This window comes from Lutjanus erythropterus, chromosome 12 (genome assembly GCF_056507025.1).
Source record: "Lutjanus erythropterus isolate fLutEry1 chromosome 12, fLutEry1.hap2, whole genome shotgun sequence".
In the NCBI taxonomy this organism is placed as follows: Eukaryota; Metazoa; Chordata; class Actinopteri; order Lutjaniformes; family Lutjanidae; genus Lutjanus; species Lutjanus erythropterus.
The window spans coordinates 18,316,891-18,337,307 of record NC_139328.1 but is presented as its reverse complement, the minus strand read 5'-3'; the positions used below and the strand labels follow the sequence as shown (position 1 = coordinate 18,337,307).

Here is a 20,417-nt window from a genome sequence, read left to right as displayed (position 1 = left end):
TAAGAGCAAGTGTATCTCTGGCCATAATAATTATATCCACATTAGTGATGACTATTTATCAAAAATCTCATTGTGTTAATATTTTGTGAATGCACCAACAGTCTCCCCCCACAATTTCGTTGCACTATCCAGGTATTTGGTCAAATATTGTGATATTTTATTTTGTCTGTATCACCCAATTCTACTGCTGGTAGTTTAATCTACAGCAATACAGCTATTCTATATGTTTACACTATTTTAGAACTTACAGTATGTAGAAAATTTGTTTATTGTGATATATATCGTATATCACAGTACAGCCTTAAAATATTCAGATATTTCGTATAAGCCACATCACCCAGCCCTACGCTGAACACATCTCCTCTATCTCTTCTCTCTCTTGCTTCATCTGTTTTTCTGTAATTTACTTATCTACACCTCCTGTGTTTTCCTTTCCTTGCTTTCCCCTCCCCTCATTTCATCTCCCTCCCTGCTTACTTCTACGATGTGTGGGCCAGATTTATCAGTAATTAACTCCCCACTTCCCGCTCATGACAGTGGAATTAAATAATGCAGCCTCCCATTGCTACCTGCAGCATCAGATCATTGAGGGGCTGGAGTGCTCTGGGCTGCCCTCCGGGCCTAATCCATTATGGATAAAGGTGTTTGGGGTTCACGCGGCCAGCATTGCATGGGTGCATAACAGTCAATCAAAAGAAATCAATGCCACAACAAACTATTGCCCCCCCCTCCCCCTGTCCTCTTATCACATAGGCGTCCACAGCCTTTTGCAAAAAAGGCCTGTGGGATGCTTAAAGTGTGTTAACGGAGCTCATTCTCACTTGGCTAGAGCGATTCATTTGTATGTTGTGTTTCCGCTGCTGTCTTCTCTATATCAATCTGTCTTAAGGTTAATGCCCTTTTTAACCGTTTATTTCTGATGATGAGATTGGAGCCTAGTGCACCTCTAAACCTGTTGACTTACACTGTACTATATCTCTCTCTGACCCATGCTTCTTGTTATTCTGTACGTTAACTTTGGATCAGATAAACGAGGTAAGCCAATACTTTTGGTTATTTGTGAGTTATTGTAGATGATACACACAAAACTGACAGATTGATGGTGCTTGTTGGCTACTTTTCGAGGCCCTGTGGGATGAACAACATCTCACATTTATGATCTAGTCTGAAAAGGGCATTTACCAACAGAAGCTATGCAAAGTTACAAAACATTTGATGATGAAATGTGTGAAACAGTGACTTTTTTTTTTACTTTTGTCATGTCAAGTCTTTACAGTGTCACTGTGAAATGTGAGATCCATAAATGCTTCACATCTTAAAGGGACAGTTCACCCCAAAATAAAAAATACGTATTTTCATCTGCAGTGCTATATATCCATTATGTTTTGGTGTGACTCTGGAACATACATTTGTAAAACTTAACAGCAATATCTCTTTCCAGAAATAATGATCTTCCACAGACCTTGTTGTGAGCAGTTTGATGTAGGAACTATTCACTTTCTAATGAACTACACCTGCCAAACATATCACTGTGCAGGAGTAGCGTGCATCTACTCACAGAGGAGAGGCTCATGCTCATGATGGTGTAGGATATAAACAGTAATGCTTGGCTGAGCTGTAACCTCTCATCCATGAGTAGATGTGCGCTTCCTTTGGTGCAATGATACAGTTGGCATAACTACAGCCATTATCTCCAAAACACAGCAACTGACACCAAAACAATCTAGAGATAGATAAATAGTACTGCAGCTAAGAGGACAAATGTGTATTTTTGATTTGGGGGTGAACTGTCCCTTTAATACTGATGTTTCTTTATAAAGCTTTTTAAAAGCATATTTACTTCCCTGTCAGTACAATTCAAAGAAAGAGCCAAGAAAAAATAGTTCATTAATCGGGGAGATAACAATGACTCAAACCAGTAATTTTTGACACTATACTAATGACTCTTCATAAATCCCGCCCCCTTTTTGCTCTGTGCTTCAGTACCAGTTGATCAAGCTTGCTCCTGTCCCGTTTCCTGTACTTAGATATGCTATGTGCTAGGCTCGTCTATGGAAAAGAAAAACTAATTTTAAAGATGGTTGAAAGATGTTGCTGGGGAATCTGTAAAAGCAACATATATATGTCATACCTTAAGTTAGCTGATGCTGTAAAACGTCTGATAAAAACATAAAAAGAAAACATCTGTTCGGAAAATCCTAGTTATCTACATCAATCGTTAGGCAGCTAGTTACATCTGTTGCTAATGTTAGCAAAACTACTCAATCATTAGCTATGTTTTTAGTTGGTGTTTTACTAACATTGGCTAATTTTAGCATCCTGTGTATTTGATTTTATTTTTTAAATAACTTCTTCAGAGAAGAAGAGACAGAACACTGAGACAGTCAACAAGGAAGCAAGGTTGTACAGCTGTTATTGGAGCAGAGAGCAAAGAGGTGGGGGGACCTACGAGGGGTCAAATACACTGGGTCAGTAAATTCATTTGTGTTTTATGTTATTATCACATAGCCAAACCACCTAATACCAAAGCTCATTTACAATTTGGACCAAACAGATTATATGACTGATGGTTGGGAAAACACCATGGAAAAGGGATGCTACACAACACTTCACGCCTTGCAAACTTATGTTGTATACTTTAAAAAAGCTTTATAAAGCCGTATTTGATAGAACAAAGTATTTGCATGTCCAAATTCTTCTGCACGTTGACGGACAGTTTGAGTGAGCAGAACAGTTAAGCAGAAAACAAGTTTCTAAATGTTATGTTGTCATTGTATTTTACTTGTTTTCAGCTTGTTTTATGTGAGGGGAAATGTGTTGCATCTAGCCTAACTGTGAGAAGCTCTATAAGCTCCAACCACAAATGAACACTAGTCAATCTGAATGAGTCTCCTTTTCTCACACAGTGAATGATTAATTAATCCAGAAGCACTAAACAAGCCTGCTTCTTTGTGTTACCATCTCTTTTTATTCTTATTTTGTTTAACTTTGCCACGGTGTGTATGTCAAGTATTCTGTTTGTCGCTTTGTTTCGGTTTTCCCATAGTAATTGAATGCACCAAAAGCTTTTCACTTACTGGCTGGGATTGGTGGTACAGCAGGTAGCCTGTAATTAAAAACATACTAAGTTGGATCTGGGCCAATGGGAATAATTTAAGGATGATGAAAAACTACCTGCAGATGCACTAAAGTTAAGCACAACACTTTTGCTACAAAATGCTTTACAGGTGGAGCCATCCATTGTTTTTCAGTAGCTGTCTGATGAATTTTAGGTAGTTAATTATTCCCAGTATGAGTATGTAGCCTTAAATGGAGAGACTTCATATAATCTCTCCCTCCTGGGAACTACTTTATCACCATAATTAGTTTTTCTGAATTCAGGATCTAAACAGCCTGAGGAATGAGACGAAAGCACCCGAGACAGGCAGGGTCACTCGGTTTAAGAGAGAACTATTATAAAGTTGCCAGGTAGCGCCTTTCGGCTTGAAGATGATTTGTCTCCAGATGCTTGATATTAGACCTTTATCCTTCAGAGTGACAGAGGGAACGACATTGGCCCGTGCATTTTACTCAAGACATACTGCCACGGGAGGAGAGGCCTGTATAATCTGTCTCTGAGACATGCTTCCATCTTCACTGGAAGGATGGGACATATTTTTAGCATATTAAAGCTGTTTCTCAGTGAAATCACTAATCCTTAGGACTTAATACAGGAATATGTCCTTGTGGCGTGTCTGAGAGACCTTTATTTGCTAGACGAACGGCCTGCTGCCTGCCATAGCTCTGAGATGAATGAAATCATCAAGTCATAGAACAGTGATGATTGAAGACAAAGCACTTCTTTCTCTCAGAGGGGCTAACCACACTAAAATGAACTCTCCAAACAATCTGTTTAACCTTGCAAAACATATTTTAACCACTTAAAAAAGCCCCACCTAAAATGTCAATATAAGTTTAAGTGTACACTATATTTAGAACATTTTCACTACTTTATTTTGCTGTCAGACAGCCTTTTCTGACAGGAAACCATTGTTATATAAGACAAATACAGCTCCCTCTCACTAACGCAAACTTCATCCGCAAAATCAGTAATTTTTCCATGCAGGACCCAAGAGTTGCTGGAGTACTGTTGCCTTGATCTGGTACTGTTTGTTATTGTGTGACTTTGGTGTTGTAAAGCATTAATTTGGAGTCACACAATAACACAAACAGTCTAACAGATTGAGGCAGCAACTCACATTTTCTGAGAGGTAAAATGACTGTTGGAGTTTGGTTGAATGAGAGAGGGCAATATTTGGTTTATATAATGGTGGGTTACCCATCAGAAAAGGCTGTCTGAGGGTAATGTAAAGTGGACAATATTCTAAACATTACGTGCACTTAAACTGACATTGATTTTCTTAGGTGGGCCTTTTTTTTAAGTGGTTAAAATATGTTTTGCTGCTGACCTTTAGAGCTGTTTCTCAGTGAAATCACTAATCCCTAGCAATGTGTCCTTGTAGCGTGTTTGAGAGACCTTTATTTGTGAGACAAACAGCCTGCTGCCTCCCGTAGCACTGAGATGAATGAAACCATCAAGTCCTAGAACGCTGATGATTGAGGACGAAGCGCCACACTCTCTCAGGCGGGCTAACCACACTAAAAGGAACTCTCCAAACAATCTGTTTAACCTCCGATAAATGCTCTCGAATCTTCACTTGCACACGGCCTGCATTCTAATGTATTAGCTGACTTTTCAAATGTGCATTAGCCGACTATCAAAAAGCCAGAACAATAACATGTTTTTGTCCAGGCTAGTCTGCTTGGAGCCAGCCCCACCCGTCCGCCCGCCGCCCCTGCTGAACAGCGGTGGACTGGCAGCGGAGATGTATTTTCATAATTTGGCTTAATTGTGCCTGGTGTGCCATCAGAATGGAAATCTCCCCAGCGAGAGATGATAAATATTTCATGAGGGTAATCTGAGCGGAGCAGTTTTGATCTGCAGACGATGAGCTGGCTTTATTTTTCCCCACGACGAGCTGATTGAGTCCTTCAGATGAGGCAGACAGACAGCCGCTGCGGTGGCTCCGCCCGGCAGAGCGGCGCAGGGGGAGAGGTTTGAGCGTGACACCCGCCGCCTCTGCCCTAATGGCACTCGCTGTTTGACACAGCTCCCCAGGAATCTCCATTCTCTCTGTGTTTCATGTCTAATAATGATGTGAATATATCTGCCTCTGTGTCTTCCTTTCTACTGCCAATGTTCCCCTCCTTTTTTTTTTTTTTTTTTTTTTTGTTGTAAAGCTTAAAGAGGAAGGCTGTGTTCTTTAGCCTGGTTATCATTTAGAGTGCTCACACACATGATACCATATTTCATCTGCCCCCTCTCTGTTTTCTGTTTTCTGTCTTTTCAGAGCTTTTTTGAAGGACAGTCTGCGCCATGGGACTCTGCCAAGAAGGATGAGAACCGCATGAAGAACCGATATGGGAATATTATTGCATGTGTGTACAAAGCACCTCCTGAGCGCTCATGAGTTTTTTTTGTGTGCCGTTCCCATTCTTCAGCCTGATTTATTGGCCAGGCTTGTGACTCTGGATAACTATAAGCTGCTCAAACAGAGTTTTATTATCAGCCAATGAGAACAGCTTTGACCTTTCCAATCTACTTTTATATTCATCTTCCTGCAGTGTCTTTTCAGTTATGAGAAATAAGCTGCAACTGCATATGGCGCATTATAACATGTAGCCTCTGAAATGTTTATGAAAATGTTGGATTTGGTTTCACAATTTATTCATATTACCTATCCAAACTTTGCCAATTAATGCTGATTAGACAGTTCATTTTAAGCCTCTTTTTAATACTGCGGGAAAGACCTTGAAGACCCACTTTCGGAGATTTTATTAAAGAGATAATTCAGATTATTTTAAGTTGAGTTTTATGAGGGTACTTGCCAATAGACAATGGAATACCTACAGTAGATGATGGACACACCCTCAATTTGAAGAAGCAGACAGGAGTACCAGCACAGAAGTCAAGCAAAGTACTGCTGTGGACAGGGCCAGCAGGAAAACATATTTTACGTTCTGTTCTGTTTAGAATATTTGGACTGCTTTACTGTGCCATCAGACACCTTTTTCCAGTGGGAAACCACTGTTAAGCCAATATAAGCCAAATATTGCTTGCTCCAAACCAACCTCTCCAAACCTGCCTCGATCTGCTAATTTGTAAAATGTTATTGTGTGACGCTAACTGACTGAAGCAGCGGTAGACCAGTAACTCCTATGTGGGGTAAAATTGTTTATTTTGCCAGTGGAGTGCAGAGAGAAATGTTTTTTTTTTTCTAGAAACAACATTGATATCATACAGTCTTGTGTTGTGACCTCACATAAGTGGATGACCCTGGTGCTGCTGCTGCCTCTCCAAACTGAGTGTGTCGACCGCTATAACTGTGGAAGCACCTCACATCAAATAATCCAAACTATCCCTTTAATACGACTTCAAAGTTTTATAATGTAACTTAATAATGCAGAATGGTAGATAATATACTACAAATTTCAACAAATTCTTTTAATATAACATAATCTAGAGTCAAGGCTGAATAGTTTTCATTTCACAAAACACAAATGCTTCTCCTCATTCGAACTAATTGTGTTGTGGTTTAGCCTGTTACACATTGTCTGTATTGTGTTCCCTCTCCACGCACTAATGACCTTATTAACCATTACCTGAAGGTTTATAAGGTCTGTCATCGAGCATGTTTCACAGAGATAATTTCTGATTTCATATCATCAAGGTCTTAAACCGACAGCATCATCATTGTGTTTGTCAGTCACATGACAGCAGCCATTCATCAGCCGTGATGCATTTCTACAACTCTGTTTTCATTTGTGCCACAGTGTGCTGCCAGTCTGGTCATTCCTCCATCACCTCTTGTGTCTGTTCCTCTGTTTTTTTCTGTCTGTCTCTCTGTCCCTCTCCCCCTTTTTCTTCTCCTGTTGCCCTCGTTAATATGATTAATTCAACGCTGGTTTCTTCCTCTCCGCCTCTCTTCCAGATGATCACTCCCGTGTCAGGCTGCAGGCCCTGGAGGGGGAACAGAGCTCCGATTACATTAATGCAAATTACGTTGATGTAAGTACACACACCAGCCAGCGCCACCAACGCAAAGGTCACTGCGCTTCCTCTCGGGGAGAGAGAGGGCGCTGGTGCCGCCGTCACAGGGGGCCTGAGGGACAAAGCAGCCCCTGCTGCCTGCCCATCATATCCACACACACATGCAGGCAGACACATACACACACACACAGTGCCTTTATATTCAACTTTAGAGGGCTGCTGTATCACTCCATTCAATGGATATATTAAGAGGAATGAAGATCAGAGGCTGACAGCGCTGGGAGAGAGAAAAGGCAAAGCAGCACACAGGGGAAACTGAGGTTATAGTTCTGGACTTTGCTTTGAACAACAGCACGAACACATTGTGAGAACCAAAAATGGAAAAAAAGGGAGAAGTTCCATGGATGATTAATTCATTAAAAAGTTACAACGACGGACAAAACTGAAAAATAACTGATATGGGACACACTATGAAAGCACAATACGGTGCCTCGAACATCAGAAAGAGAAGCAAAGCAGATAAACAGAAATGAGAACAGAAAATTATTAGTCTGGTTACTCTAACTCTTCTGTATATTTCATTTACGTGACAATAATTTGTCAAGTTTTTCATTTAAGTGAAAGATTCATCAACTTCTAATACCACAAAACAAGGAGGTTGTCAACAGACAATGTTGCTGTCACAAAAATGATCTGTTTTAACATTTTCTGATGTGCTGCCTCTATGGTCAAGGTTTGGTTAAACTGAAGCAACTACTTACGTAAAGTCACAGGGAACCCAAATCCACAATAACCTATGTAAATTAGGGTATTATGTACATAATAGTAAACATCTAAAAAGTATCAGAAATTAGTTTTAATCCAAATTTGAAATATTGTCATTGAATTTTTTGTACCCTTTCCTGAAATTGGGCTTGAATTGGGTATGATTATGGACCGTGGGCCTTCAATACAAAAATTAAGCAATTAATTCTGCAAAGCAATCATTAAAAAATCCACATTAGTTGTCCAACTCAAACAGGCGCAGCGAAACGTCTCTGCTGCCGCCTCAACTGCCTCTTTAGTCTGAGCTAATTCAACAACAGGCGCCTGAAGTTTTTATAACGCTCCAGACTCCTTTGACAAAAACAAAGACCTTGCAGAACACAGGATCTACCACTGCCTTGATCGTCAGCAAGTAACATCAGGTCAGATGCTGTGTCCTAACGTGTATCAAAGTCACATAATTACACAAACAAACTTAGTGGTAGTCCAGCCACCACCGTGTTCCGCAAACTAAAATTACTGATGTTGCCTATGGAGTGTGGTTGCTTTGGATAGATATTTGGCCTTTATAACGGCCATTTAAAAGGCTGTGTGACAGCAGGCTGAAGGGAGTGAAAATATTCTATATCGAGCGTACACTTCAACTGGTATAGATTTTGTAGGTGGGCCTTTTTTGGTGGCCAAAATACCAGGTAAGATAACTTTCTTTGGTGTCTTCAAGAGAGCATTGATGCCAACTTCAGTTCTTTTGTCTGAAAAGGCTGTCTGACAGCAAAGTAAAGTAAAGTACTTTGCTTAGCGTCTGTGCTGGTACTCATGTGGGTGATGTCAATCAAAACATGATCTGCCACACCTACACAATCTTGATAAAGGGTCTAAACAGCTAAATGGGTTTTATCGTAGGTTTCTTAATAGTTATGAAAGTTTATTTTCACTCTTAAATTTGTGAATGCTTTATGAGACAATCAACCTTGATCTCATATGTACCTGTACTTTAAAAATTTCAAGCCAATTTTCCAGAGACTTTAAAGGTGGAATCAGTAGGATTTGTCCGAGCTATTTGTAAATGCACAAGAAAGACACTGGGACATCAAATACCTAAGTTTTGGGCTGTTAAAGCTTCCTGAGCACCGAAAAACAATGAGGAAAAATAAGAAAATACAGGCAGAGGGCAGGGTCTCTGCAGATACAGACACCACCACACACTGCTAGTTATCCCTGAGTGATGACTGAAAGGGATTATGTTTCTATAAGTCGATATATTGTTTTTAGGAAGATGTTTACAGTAGGTTTAGAGAGATGGAAAGAAACCACTGTTAACCGGTGCTGTACATTAACTATCCACATCGATCTCTTAAGATGTTTTGCGCTATAATAACAAAGTCACATGACTCCTGCCTTTGTTTACACAAGAGGACAGTCATTAATTGGACAATCTTTGTCATGTCTGGTCATTTTAAACAATTGAACAAGCAAGCAAGTCCTCTCACAGCGCTGCTTTTAACTCTCACTCTGCTTCACATCCACATAAGGCTTCTCCTCTACTGTTGGACACTGAAACACCTTCATGGACAGAGTAGTGGATATAGACAGAGCAGTTATAGAGTTATATAGAGGTTTTGTTACACATCTTACCACAGGAGAGTACTTGCAGCAAAGCACTTACATGCTCCTCGATTGACTTCACATACCTTTACAGTAAGTAAAAGTCATTAAAAAGTGGCTTGAGACATGCCTTCCGTTGAAAACACATCTAACCCACTTACCTTGCACAATATGGAAGCTTGTGATCTGACCTGATTTGCTGTTGATAGCAGTGTTAGTGGCTGGATGTGACCAGCCGCAGCAGCTCATTGGCCTCTTTGAGCAGATGCTTCCGCTCCATGTGTAATGGCCTGCTGATGTACCTGACTTCCTAAGTGGTTTTCTGCTCAGGAGAGAACTCTCACTCCATCTCCCATCTTCTCTTCACCCGCCCCTCTAATGTGGTAATTTGTAATCTCTTGTTACGCCTTCAAACATAAATTCATAATGCAAGGTGTGCCACGGCAAATGCAGGGGGCTTAAATTATTTACCTTTCCCACTATTCAGTTTATGGCCCATTATGCTGCGGAAAGGGGCGCTGCGGAGAAGACTCTCACAATAGAAAGGGCCCCATTATAAGATAAGAATATACGCATATTAAAGAGGGTCCTGATTGAAAAGGATTTCCGCTGCTCCACCAGCTTCATTGAAAAAGTACTTAGCAGAAATGCAGGCAGATGGGTAATGATGTTTTTGCTCTTCAGAAAGCTTTTTAACCCATCTAGAAGCTTGTCCTGCCCAATAAATTCTTATGTGTAGAACATTTCCCACAGTGTTTGTTATTGTACTCTATTATACTGCCGATTATTTCGAGTCATGTACGAGTAAGCAGAACCAGTCGGGTATGTTTCTTTTCTCTGCAGCTGATTGAGTATTTTCATAAGCATTTAGGAAGCAAGGAAACATAGTGTAATAGCTTGTCGCCTGCAGAGTTGTGTTTGTGTGCATGTGGGGTACAAAAAGGTTGGCTGGGGTTATGCAGAATATAGTGAAGTACTGCAGTGATGTGCAACAGAGTTGACCATGTGCACAGTAATTAAATTATATACAACTACTAGGGGTGTGCCATGATAATATTGTTATTAATTGTAATTGCTAAAAAAATTATGTAGTGATAATGGCAATATTTTGATGTGTTGATGTAATGACATCATGCAGTTAAGCACAGCAAAAACAAGCATGCCTTCAAAAATAATATTGCTATTGGCTTCACAGTGGAGGTGTTGCACTGCATTCCAGCAGAGTGCTGAGTGCAACCTCCAACAATGCGTGAGGTAATAGGCGCCATCATACTTTGTATTTTACAGCATTTAATAACATTGGTGCTATATTTTAACATTGCTTTACATGCAGAACAGTTATTTCTCTGTGTGACAGTATGTAGGTATTATGTTAGGCTTCCATAGGTGCTGCCATTGTTGTGACACTTCAGATAACTACTTCCTCATGAACTCATGGAACTTTTAACCCTCTGGAATCTGCAGAGACCCTGAACTCCACCTGTGTTTCCTTATTTTCACTTTACCAAACCAGAATGTGTGTATTTGACATCCTGGGAATGAGACTTAACAATCAGCCATCTTTCTGATGTGTTAACAAACAGCTGGGACAAATCCTGCTGATTCTACCTTTAAAAACTAGGCATGACTACAGGTTTTAACCCGGAATAAACCAGGACTTGTTGGCTTTCTTAAAAGTGGTGACGTTTCAATTTTAAGTGAATTCTGTTATCAGCAAGATTCTACTTTTTTATCAGCATGGGAAGGAAACACATTTGCAATTAAAGTTTTATTTATCTTGAGCATATAGTAACTGCAAACTGTTCACTGTTGCAACAAAATGTTCATACTGAGTGTATCGGCAAAATGTTAACCGTAAAACTTTTCATTATTTATTCTGTGCTTATAGCTACTCCTTACAACTAAAGCACAACTAATGTTTAGGCAACCCAAAGCGTTTGATTAAGCTTAGGGAAAAGTTGTGGTCTTGGTCTTGTTTTCGTGGTTAGAAATTGCAAAACTGAAGGCTGATTTGTCTTGAACAAGATGGGCTGTGTTCACTTTATTTTTCTCTCCTCAATCTCTCTGATTAAGAAATAGATACTACAAACAACTACAAACACATACTACAAACAAAAGCAGAACTCAAGACTGAGACTAAGGACATAAAATGAATTAATATAAAATAAAATATATATTTATAATGATAATAATAACAGGACAGTGTTTCTCAAAATTTTTCACATTGCCCCTAAAGTGAAACAAATTAGAATACAATGTACAGTGCTTCGTCTTAGTTAAGCTTACAGGTATAATTTGCACCCCCTCCCAAAACAAAACAAAACAAAAAATATATATATACAGACTCATGATCCCTCTTAATCATCATAACCTTGACCATGACCATTATGACCCAGTAGAAGTGTGAGGTGGTGGCTGCATCTGCCGAGACTCTGCCCTCTGATTGTATTTCTAATTTGATCTCCTTGTTTTTCAGTGCTTGGGACATTTTAGCAACCCAGAACTTTGATATTTGACATGACATGTTTACAAACAGCTCGAAACGAATCCTACTGACTCGATCTTTAAAGTTGAGGTTTGACTATTAAAACTCTTTTTAATTATTATAAAGCTCTTATTTTTAGAGCATATCGACTACATTTAGTTTAGTTTTAGATGTCATTAAAGTTAATTTACAACATTTATACATGTTGCAGTGGTAGTAATTTGCTTGCTGTGGCAGTGCACCACTTCTTAATGAATACAGAGGAAATACTGATGTATGAAACTCAAATAGTCATCCATTCTGTCATTGTGTTACTTATTGATGGAATTACAGTGAAAATAAACTATCCCCCGTTTTGTCCCTAGATCCCCCATTTAAAAACCACTCACACATGATACTAAATCACAAAGTAATAGCTGGTCAGTCTCCTGCATGTCAGTTTAATGTAGGTACCTGGTCAATCACTCAGGGATCTCTTTGGAAATCCAAAAAAAACATAAAAAAAACCCCTTAATCTTTCCCTAACTTGCCTGTAACCTAGACCTAAGGTGCATGGTAATAAATTAGGACACAGAGCCTTCTACAGCGGCGAGTCTCCTTTAAACAAATAAGTTTCCACAAGTATTGACATGACCTTTAAAGAGTCTGACCGGAGACTGATTTTTATTTCTACTCATATTGTCTCATTTTAGGCCTGAAGAGGTAAGTCTCCAAAAGTAGACAAGAAAAATAAGAGAGTAATGAGCATTAGCATGCCAGTGCAATGCAAGACAATGTTTTTGGGTTTGTGAAACATTCTGAGCTCAGCAAAACAAGGAACAAAAGTAAGGAAATACAAGCTGAGGTATATACCTCAGTATATACATTGTTTTTTTTGTAGGAAAGAGTTGTAGATTATACCTTTAAGTCCCTCATAGTTTTAGTTTATATGGTTCAAGAAAATTGCAATAAATTACTTACACCCATACTGGAAATAATTACCACAAAACAACTGACATAAATCTGGGGCTTTCATGACCCCTGAGGATCTGGGGCCTCAGGGCAGTTTCTCATTTTGCCCTGTTACTGAAGCCAGCTTCTTCCCTATGACTTTCGAGGATGTTACACTTTCTGGATCATGAAAGAAACATTTGCAAGCGATCATAATAGAGGCAGTTTTCTCCAAAACGCGTTTGGCAAAGCAAATAAGTTGTACATGAATGTATTTTGTAGGTGATAGGGCTGGTACCGCGGATTTGCAAAAAGTGGGCTAACTAATGATATTCACATTGAAAATACAAATTCATGCCCAGAGGCAAAAACATTTCATGCTGCATATTTTAGACACTGGAAAGAATTAATGTAAATGATCATTGTAATGAGCAATGCAGCAAAACACAGAGAGCATAACACATATTTAATTCTCCTTTAGTAATTTACACATCCCTGGAAACAAAAGCCTGTTCAATTAATAATTTCAACACAGACATTTGTGTATAATCTCTTTGTGTTGCTCATGAAGAAACGCACTAATATACCTAATGTAACATGCGTCTAAAAAGCAGCGAGTCCATTTATAGTAAGCTCTACTCACCTGACAGTCACTGTCAGGGCCCTGCTTTCTTCCTGTCTCTGCCTCTCTAATCCGACGGCGTACTGGGCCTCCACTTTACTTGACAGAACTTACATGAAAGCACAAACAAATCTCCTCCTCAGTCCAGAGATAAAGAAGTCATTAAAAATGGAGGACAGTTGAATAGCTGAAAGAGCCCTGTGGATGAGAGAGAGTGTGAGCAAAATATCCTTTGTGTCTTTCTGCCTTCATTGGAGGAGCGTTAATCACAGTCCAAGTTAAATTGAATATGAGGGAGATAAGCAGAGCAGCAGGGGTGGGTGGACGGGGAGACGGGGGGGAAGACAATCAAGAGGAGGCAGGGCCTGGGAAGAGCCTTTAAGTCCTAATGTTTTGTTTCCTGCCTCATATCTCTGGAGAGAAGACAAGGAATTGGACAAATAAAACTTGAAGGGATTAGAGTAATCCGTGAGACTAGGGGCCTATTGTGAAGATCAGTGCTGTTAGTTGTATCTGGGGGATTATCAACACTTTGGCTGCTTACTCCAGAGGTGTGCTGCATGTAGAGTGTGTGATGGAGAGTGTTTATGCATCTTGTATCCTGCAGCATCCATCACCGCCTTTTCAGCCATGCATTTTCCCTCGCTCAGTCAGATGTTGAAACAAAGAGCTGAATGGGTTTACAGTAGCAAACAGCTGGCAGCCTGACTGTGTGCAGTATTTCTGGAGAGCGGCACACGCATTTCACTCACAGGTCATCTTAAGATGGAACAGCAGCGATGTTCATTTCTGCTGCAGAAACATCTGAAACAGCAAACAGATGTTTACTGTGATTCCATACGGTTTTAAGGGATAGTTCACATTATGTGATGTGAGAGTGTCTGAGGTATTCATTGATAGTCAGTGTGTTACCTACAGCAGATGGCAGTCGGCACATCACCCGTTTGGAGAAGCAGAGATGACCACCAGCATGGAAGTTAAGCAGTGAACCTCTGTGGATGGTGCCAGCAGCAAAACGAATTTAGACACTTATAAAAGGTCCACCTACCTGAGTTTAAAGGTGTAATATACAACATTCAGCCTTACTAGATGTCAGCCAACAACTATTTGCTGTGTGAAGATTCGAGACAGGGGAAACTGGGGTGAACCAATCAGGAGGCTCACAGTGTACAGAATAATTTAGAGGAAACATCAGACTCTAAATCGGATTATTTGTTAGTAATATTATAAGGATCAGTTACAGATTTTGAGGATGATATGACGCACAGTGTCCTGGCATATCAACCATTACACACAGGTGACAGGTGTGTTAGAGTCATTTAAAAAGTCAGCTGAAATTGTCATTAAGCTGCAGAAGTTTATACAGACATACTTTTAGATATTTTTAACAAATTCCTCCCATAGTGGCGACTGCACATCATCTGATTTAGGTCAAATGGCATCAACAACCCGTTATTTATGACAGCCTAATCAATGTATAGGCAAATGAAAACACTTAAATAATACTAACTATATAATAACTATATATATACTATGGGCAGGACAGGGATTCAGGACAACTGCTTGTAATTTGAGACAGTCTTGCATTTTTTAGGACATCTGATCACCCTTTAAGGGAATGTTGTCATATTCCTTGTGTGTATGTTGTTCTCCAAGCTGTCCTTCAGAAACCAGAGCCAAATTTGCATCCACCTTGTTACATTACATCTCATATTACAGCTAAAAAGTACACTGAAATATGTTTCTGAAAACATTTAAGTGAGAAATGGAGAATGAAGTAACATAATTTTGATCAATATTTCATCAGCACTACCTAGTCTTACAGTTTCACCTGAGTTTTGGGAGTCTCCATTGGAAACCAGAGCCAAAATGGCCGCCACCTTCTTTCAAAATTTCTTGTGACTTCTGTAAATCTGAACCTTTTAAAACACACACACCAACAAAAAGAAAGTAAGCAATCAGGACAGTGGTAGACCAGCAACTCCTGTGTTCTATGAGCTAAAATTGCTGCTATTGCCAATGGAGTTTGGTTGGTTAGGAGAGAGCAACATTTGGCTCATATAAGGCTGTTCCCCATTGGCTGTCTGATGGCAAAGAAAGGCAGCAAATATAGCATAGACTTCAAACTCTGTTGACTGTAGTGAACACAAATAATCCCAACTATCTCTTTAAAGCTGCTCTCTTCAGTGATGTATGTAAAGTGTATTGTTTGTCAGTGAGTTTACATGCAAAGGTCAAGCTGCATTGTCAGAAAACAGACTGAATATCAAAGACAGTTTGTTTTCTTAGAAAAATTGCCTCACAACATCTGGTCTTTATTGTGAGTAGGAGGGAAGTGAAGTGACTCTCATATTCTTTTCTCCCTGTATTTTTTTTTTTCTGTTTTTCAGGGCTACCACAGGCCAAATCACTACATTGCTACTCAAGGTAAGAATGAAACTTTCTAAAAATTGCTCAGGCACTCCGGGTTTGAATGTGTGGGTGGTGAGAATTTAAGGCTGTCTGTTTGTTTGGAGAGATGGATGTGTGCAGGTGTTGGCGAATATCTCTCCGAACATCCCCATCGTTGTTTACATAGGCTCTCGCAAACTACTCTTTGATGCTCAGTCAAGTGTGCGTTCGGGGAATCTGGTACTGCTCAGTGCACACTCACACACACACACACACACACACACTGACACACACACTTGCGGACCTCTGAGCGCACATAGCAGCACGTTCTCTCTCCCTCTGTCTCTTTCCTCTTTTCCTTCCATCGGTGGTGTGGGAGCGATTAATCAGGCAGTCTGGGAGAAAGCTGAATAAATAAATGGATTAGCTGACATGTACAGGCACATTTTGTCACTGTGTTAATCTGTCCGGCAGATTCACGGGGCGAGGAGCACTTACCGTGACCCCAGAGGTTAAGTCTGATTGATGGTTAATTGTTATGAATTTTTGCGTCGAGAGCCTCTCTCCCACACAACAGGGCTGCGTGCATAGGGATTTTGCGTACCACTTTAGAGGGGAAAAAAAAATCAGTGGAGGAAGGAGGAAAAAAAGGAAGAGGCGTTTTTGCGAAGAGGCCTTAATGGATTCACAATCTGCTTTGGCGGAGCTGGGAGTTGCATAATTACCTGTTTATTAGTGCATTGCCTCTCTTCCTCAGTGTCTCAATTAAAACAACCCTCTGTTTGCTCTTACTTTAGAAAGAGATGGCATACCAATCAGGCGGTGGGAGCTCAGTTCCTCTGCCTGCCTGTGCGCGTGGCACCTGGTTTCCGCTGACCACCAAGTCAAACACTCAAAACCGAGCCGTCTGTCAAGTGCCGACTCGCTCCTGCAGGGCTTCAGTTCACAAAAACAGTCCACTTTAACAGGCACTGAAAGGATTTCAACTGTATTATTATGACTTCTATAATTGTGCCACAGTCATTAAGAGCATTCCATATTTCATTTTTAAAAAAATATGCATATGGAGATCGGCAGTCAAAGAATTATTGTGAACAGAAACCCTCTCTAAGATGAAAAGCTCCACAAGCCAAACGTGTTTGCATTCAAGTTAATTAGCCCCTGTTTTCTCATTGAGCTTGCATAATAAGTCCTCATTTTCCAATCGCGAGCACAATAAGACTCCTTGCAGTGTAGAGTCAGGCTTGGGGGAAATGGATTACATGTAAAGGAATAACCAGGATACAAAAAAGGTAAATGTATTCCATTAGTTACAGAGGGAAAAAAAAGACATAATCAGATTACAGTTACATTTAGTAATTCAAATGTTAGCTACACAGAAATCCAGTTGGCTAGCTAACCTGTTAATCACTGTGTGCCACTGCTACTGAAAAATATTTTGGGACTGTAGGAATAAGAAGAAGTTTAGGTCTGAGTGTGAAGTGTGAATAGCTACTTACAAAGAGCATTTAAGCGCTCTGGTCTGAGTGAAACCAGCTGATATGATCGTTGCCATTATGTCTTGGAAAAAATGCCTTGAAAATGCCTGAAAATTATTTTTGGACAGCAGGTGGTGATGCTGGATGGTGTGTGAGGGTCATAGCATACTTAACACAGAACATTTAAACATACATAATTACCACTATTAATCTAAATGTGCACTTGTGTATAACAAAGGAAGGAACAGATAGACAAAGATTATTGGATATTGAGGTAATCCAAAAGTAACAGAAAGGAATTAGGTTGCATTACTTTAATACTTTGATATTCGGATCAGGTTACTGACTACATTTTTTTAACAGGTAATTAGTAACTGCCTTGAAATACATTTTTAAAATAATCCATCCCAAGTGTGTGTAGAGCCAACTATACAAAAGAGCGGAGGTGTGTATGTGTGGAAACATCTGTATTCTCAGGGAGAGCAGGCCCTTTTATAATTCATCATCAGCTCCGGCAGACTGACAGGAAGGAAGGCTCAGTCTGCTGACACTGAGGCAAAGAGCAGCCCGAGATGATAGGAACGCCAGACACAGACCTGTCTCTCTCAGTCAGACAAAGTGCATACTGTAGCACCTGAAAAGAGCACCTGGGCATTGGCACAGTTGCTGGAAAATGAGGAAGTAGTCTCTTCTGCTCTCTCCCCCCAGTAAAGTTTTTCAGTGAGTGACACTTCCCACTCAAGTCCACCGGGACCGGCGGTAGCTCAGAAAATGATGATACCCGCAATAGTGCTGGATAAGCTAAAAAATCTTTGTCATAAATTGGTTGTGGGGGTGGTTGAGGGTGTGCTTAATATGGCAGACGTGTGGGATAACGTTGTCCCCGTTCTCTTACGCTATAAACTACAATGACACTCATTAGTTTGGGGTTTATTGATGAGTCCCTTTGCTCTGTCAAGGTGACAACGGCAGGTAGAACAGCTGTCACTCCATAAAAGCCTCATCACCCAAGCTCCACTCCTCATTATGTAGGTCATTCTCTCATCCAGGGTTTTTTTTTTTTTTTTTTGCTGCAGCAGTACAACAACTGACTGTCAGTAATTCGCCAACGCCAACTGCAGCTCACCTACTTAGCAGATTGAATGTGTGCATTCTGCTCAGCCCTCCCTTCCCTCCGTCCATTTTTATGTCCCGCGGACCGTTTAAATACCGATCAGACATGAGCTTCTTCCTGGTGTAGACTGTGAATTACACCGAAGCCGGGGTACAAACAGCTCTGATAAGTCCCAGCATCCTCCTGGTGATGTGGAAAATATTCATGACGCAGGAAAGGGTTCAGTTTCATCAAGCTTTCCCCCTCCGGTCGTCTCTGCTCTTCCCTCCCCTCCTTCACAAGCGCCAAATGTCACCAGCAGCGCAAAAGTTTTATTATTTACAGGTTAACATCTCAAAGCCCACCGGGGGGCGAGGGGTGGGAGATAGAAAGAGAGGGAGAGCAAATCAATGATAAGTGAGAGTACATTATGCCAAAGTCTGCTGCATGTAATATTAATGGGCAAGAGGGGAAAACGTAGCCGGCGTGTTTGTCTGCGAGTGTGTATGTGCGCACGTTGATCAGGAGTTTTGTGGCGTACCTGGCTGGGGGATTTCTACAGCTGTCACACTCTCTGCTTCTGAGGAGGAACAGGCCTAGTCCCAAAACACAGCGTCTGCTGCAGCAGCATTAGCTCTCTGACAGCTGGAAGTGAAGCTTCTACCGGTGTTCTTCTTCTGTGAAGTGCCTCCTCAAAAACTTCTCCAACTAGGCTCCACACACGCCGTGCTACAAATGTTGCTTTCGGCGTGTAGTTCCTCCACAGCTCTCAAACCAATTTCTAGACCAAAGCTCTTTATCATGACCTGTTTGCCTGTTCTTTGTGTTCTTTTATTACAGGTGTCTAGAGCTTATTATTTTGAATTTTCTTTTTAAACCATAACCTTGTGTTTATTTTGATTTTAAAAATGCCATTAGCATGGTGCAATCGAGCCAGCAGACAATTAGCTTAGCTTAGCATAAAGACTAGAAGCAGTGGGGAAACAGCTTGTTTGAATTTTTAAAATCTGCCTCCAAAGCTAAAAAGTAACACGTTGCATCTTGTTTAACTCACACAGAAACTGAAAAGGAAAAAACAGCAGAAATAAAATGTCAATAAATGTTATACTTCAGGGATGTTTATAGGCCAGTGCAGAAGTTACTATTGCCCTGGTTTTCATGTCAAAAAAGCCAATGGGATTTTTCCATCAGATTTTGGATTATTGCTGAAAATCGCTCTGTGACGAATAAATGTTTATGATACATGATTTGTTGAGCCAGATAATCACAAATGAGCCCCACTTTTATGATTTTTGACGTATAGATGCAATCTCCAGAAGTAAAAAGTCAACACTGGGCTATACACAAATTACATGACTTAATGTCACGATCACTACGTGACTATGTGATGTTTGGCGTGATTTTGTTCAACGTTCAAAGTTCTGGTAGATTTTAAAGTAGTTCTAGTAGATTCTACTGCAGAAAGTAGTCCCTACATGAAACTGCTAATAACAGGCTCTGTGGATTATTTTGAGCAAGTGGGTCATGATTTTTGGAAAGAGACACTGTTGTTGAGCGCCACAAGCCAAGTGCCATTTAGTTCCATAATACTGGGGAGAACGCAGACATCTCTACAGCCAATATCTCCAAAACTCTGCAACCCACAGCAAAACAATCAAGATGGACGTACAGCACTATGGCCCAGGGGAATAATATGTATTTTTAATTTTGGGGTGAACTGTCCCTTTAATGCCTTCTCACCATGACAAATTGCAGCAGGACACTTTTGGATTCCAAACTGATTTAAAATCAAGCTATTTTTCAGTGAAGATCGATACTTTAGAGACAAATACAGTAAGCCTTAAAAGTATCCCATCTCCTTCTAGTTGCCGCCACGAGTTTGACTAAACGCTTGAACCTCTCCACTTCCTCCTCATGGAAGCTGTCAAATTATTTGCGTTTGAGATCTTTTTTTTCTT

General features: G+C 40.3%; 1 protein-coding gene across 9 annotated transcripts in view; it reads left to right on the top strand.

Annotated features, from left to right (window-relative positions):
- Positions 1-20,417, top strand: part of LOC146317867 (receptor-type tyrosine-protein phosphatase mu) — a 237,728-nt gene that overhangs the window by 187,569 nt on the left and 29,742 nt on the right. For all 9 annotated transcript variants that reach the window (XM_084733216.1, XM_084733221.1, XM_084733218.1 and 6 more), the window contains 3 exons: positions 5,391-5,478; positions 7,032-7,108; positions 15,888-15,924. In XM_084733216.1, the coding sequence (XP_084589342.1) occupies positions 5,391-5,478; positions 7,032-7,108; positions 15,888-15,924 (202 nt within the window). The remainder of the gene's footprint in view (positions 1-5,390; positions 5,479-7,031; positions 7,109-15,887; positions 15,925-20,417) is intronic.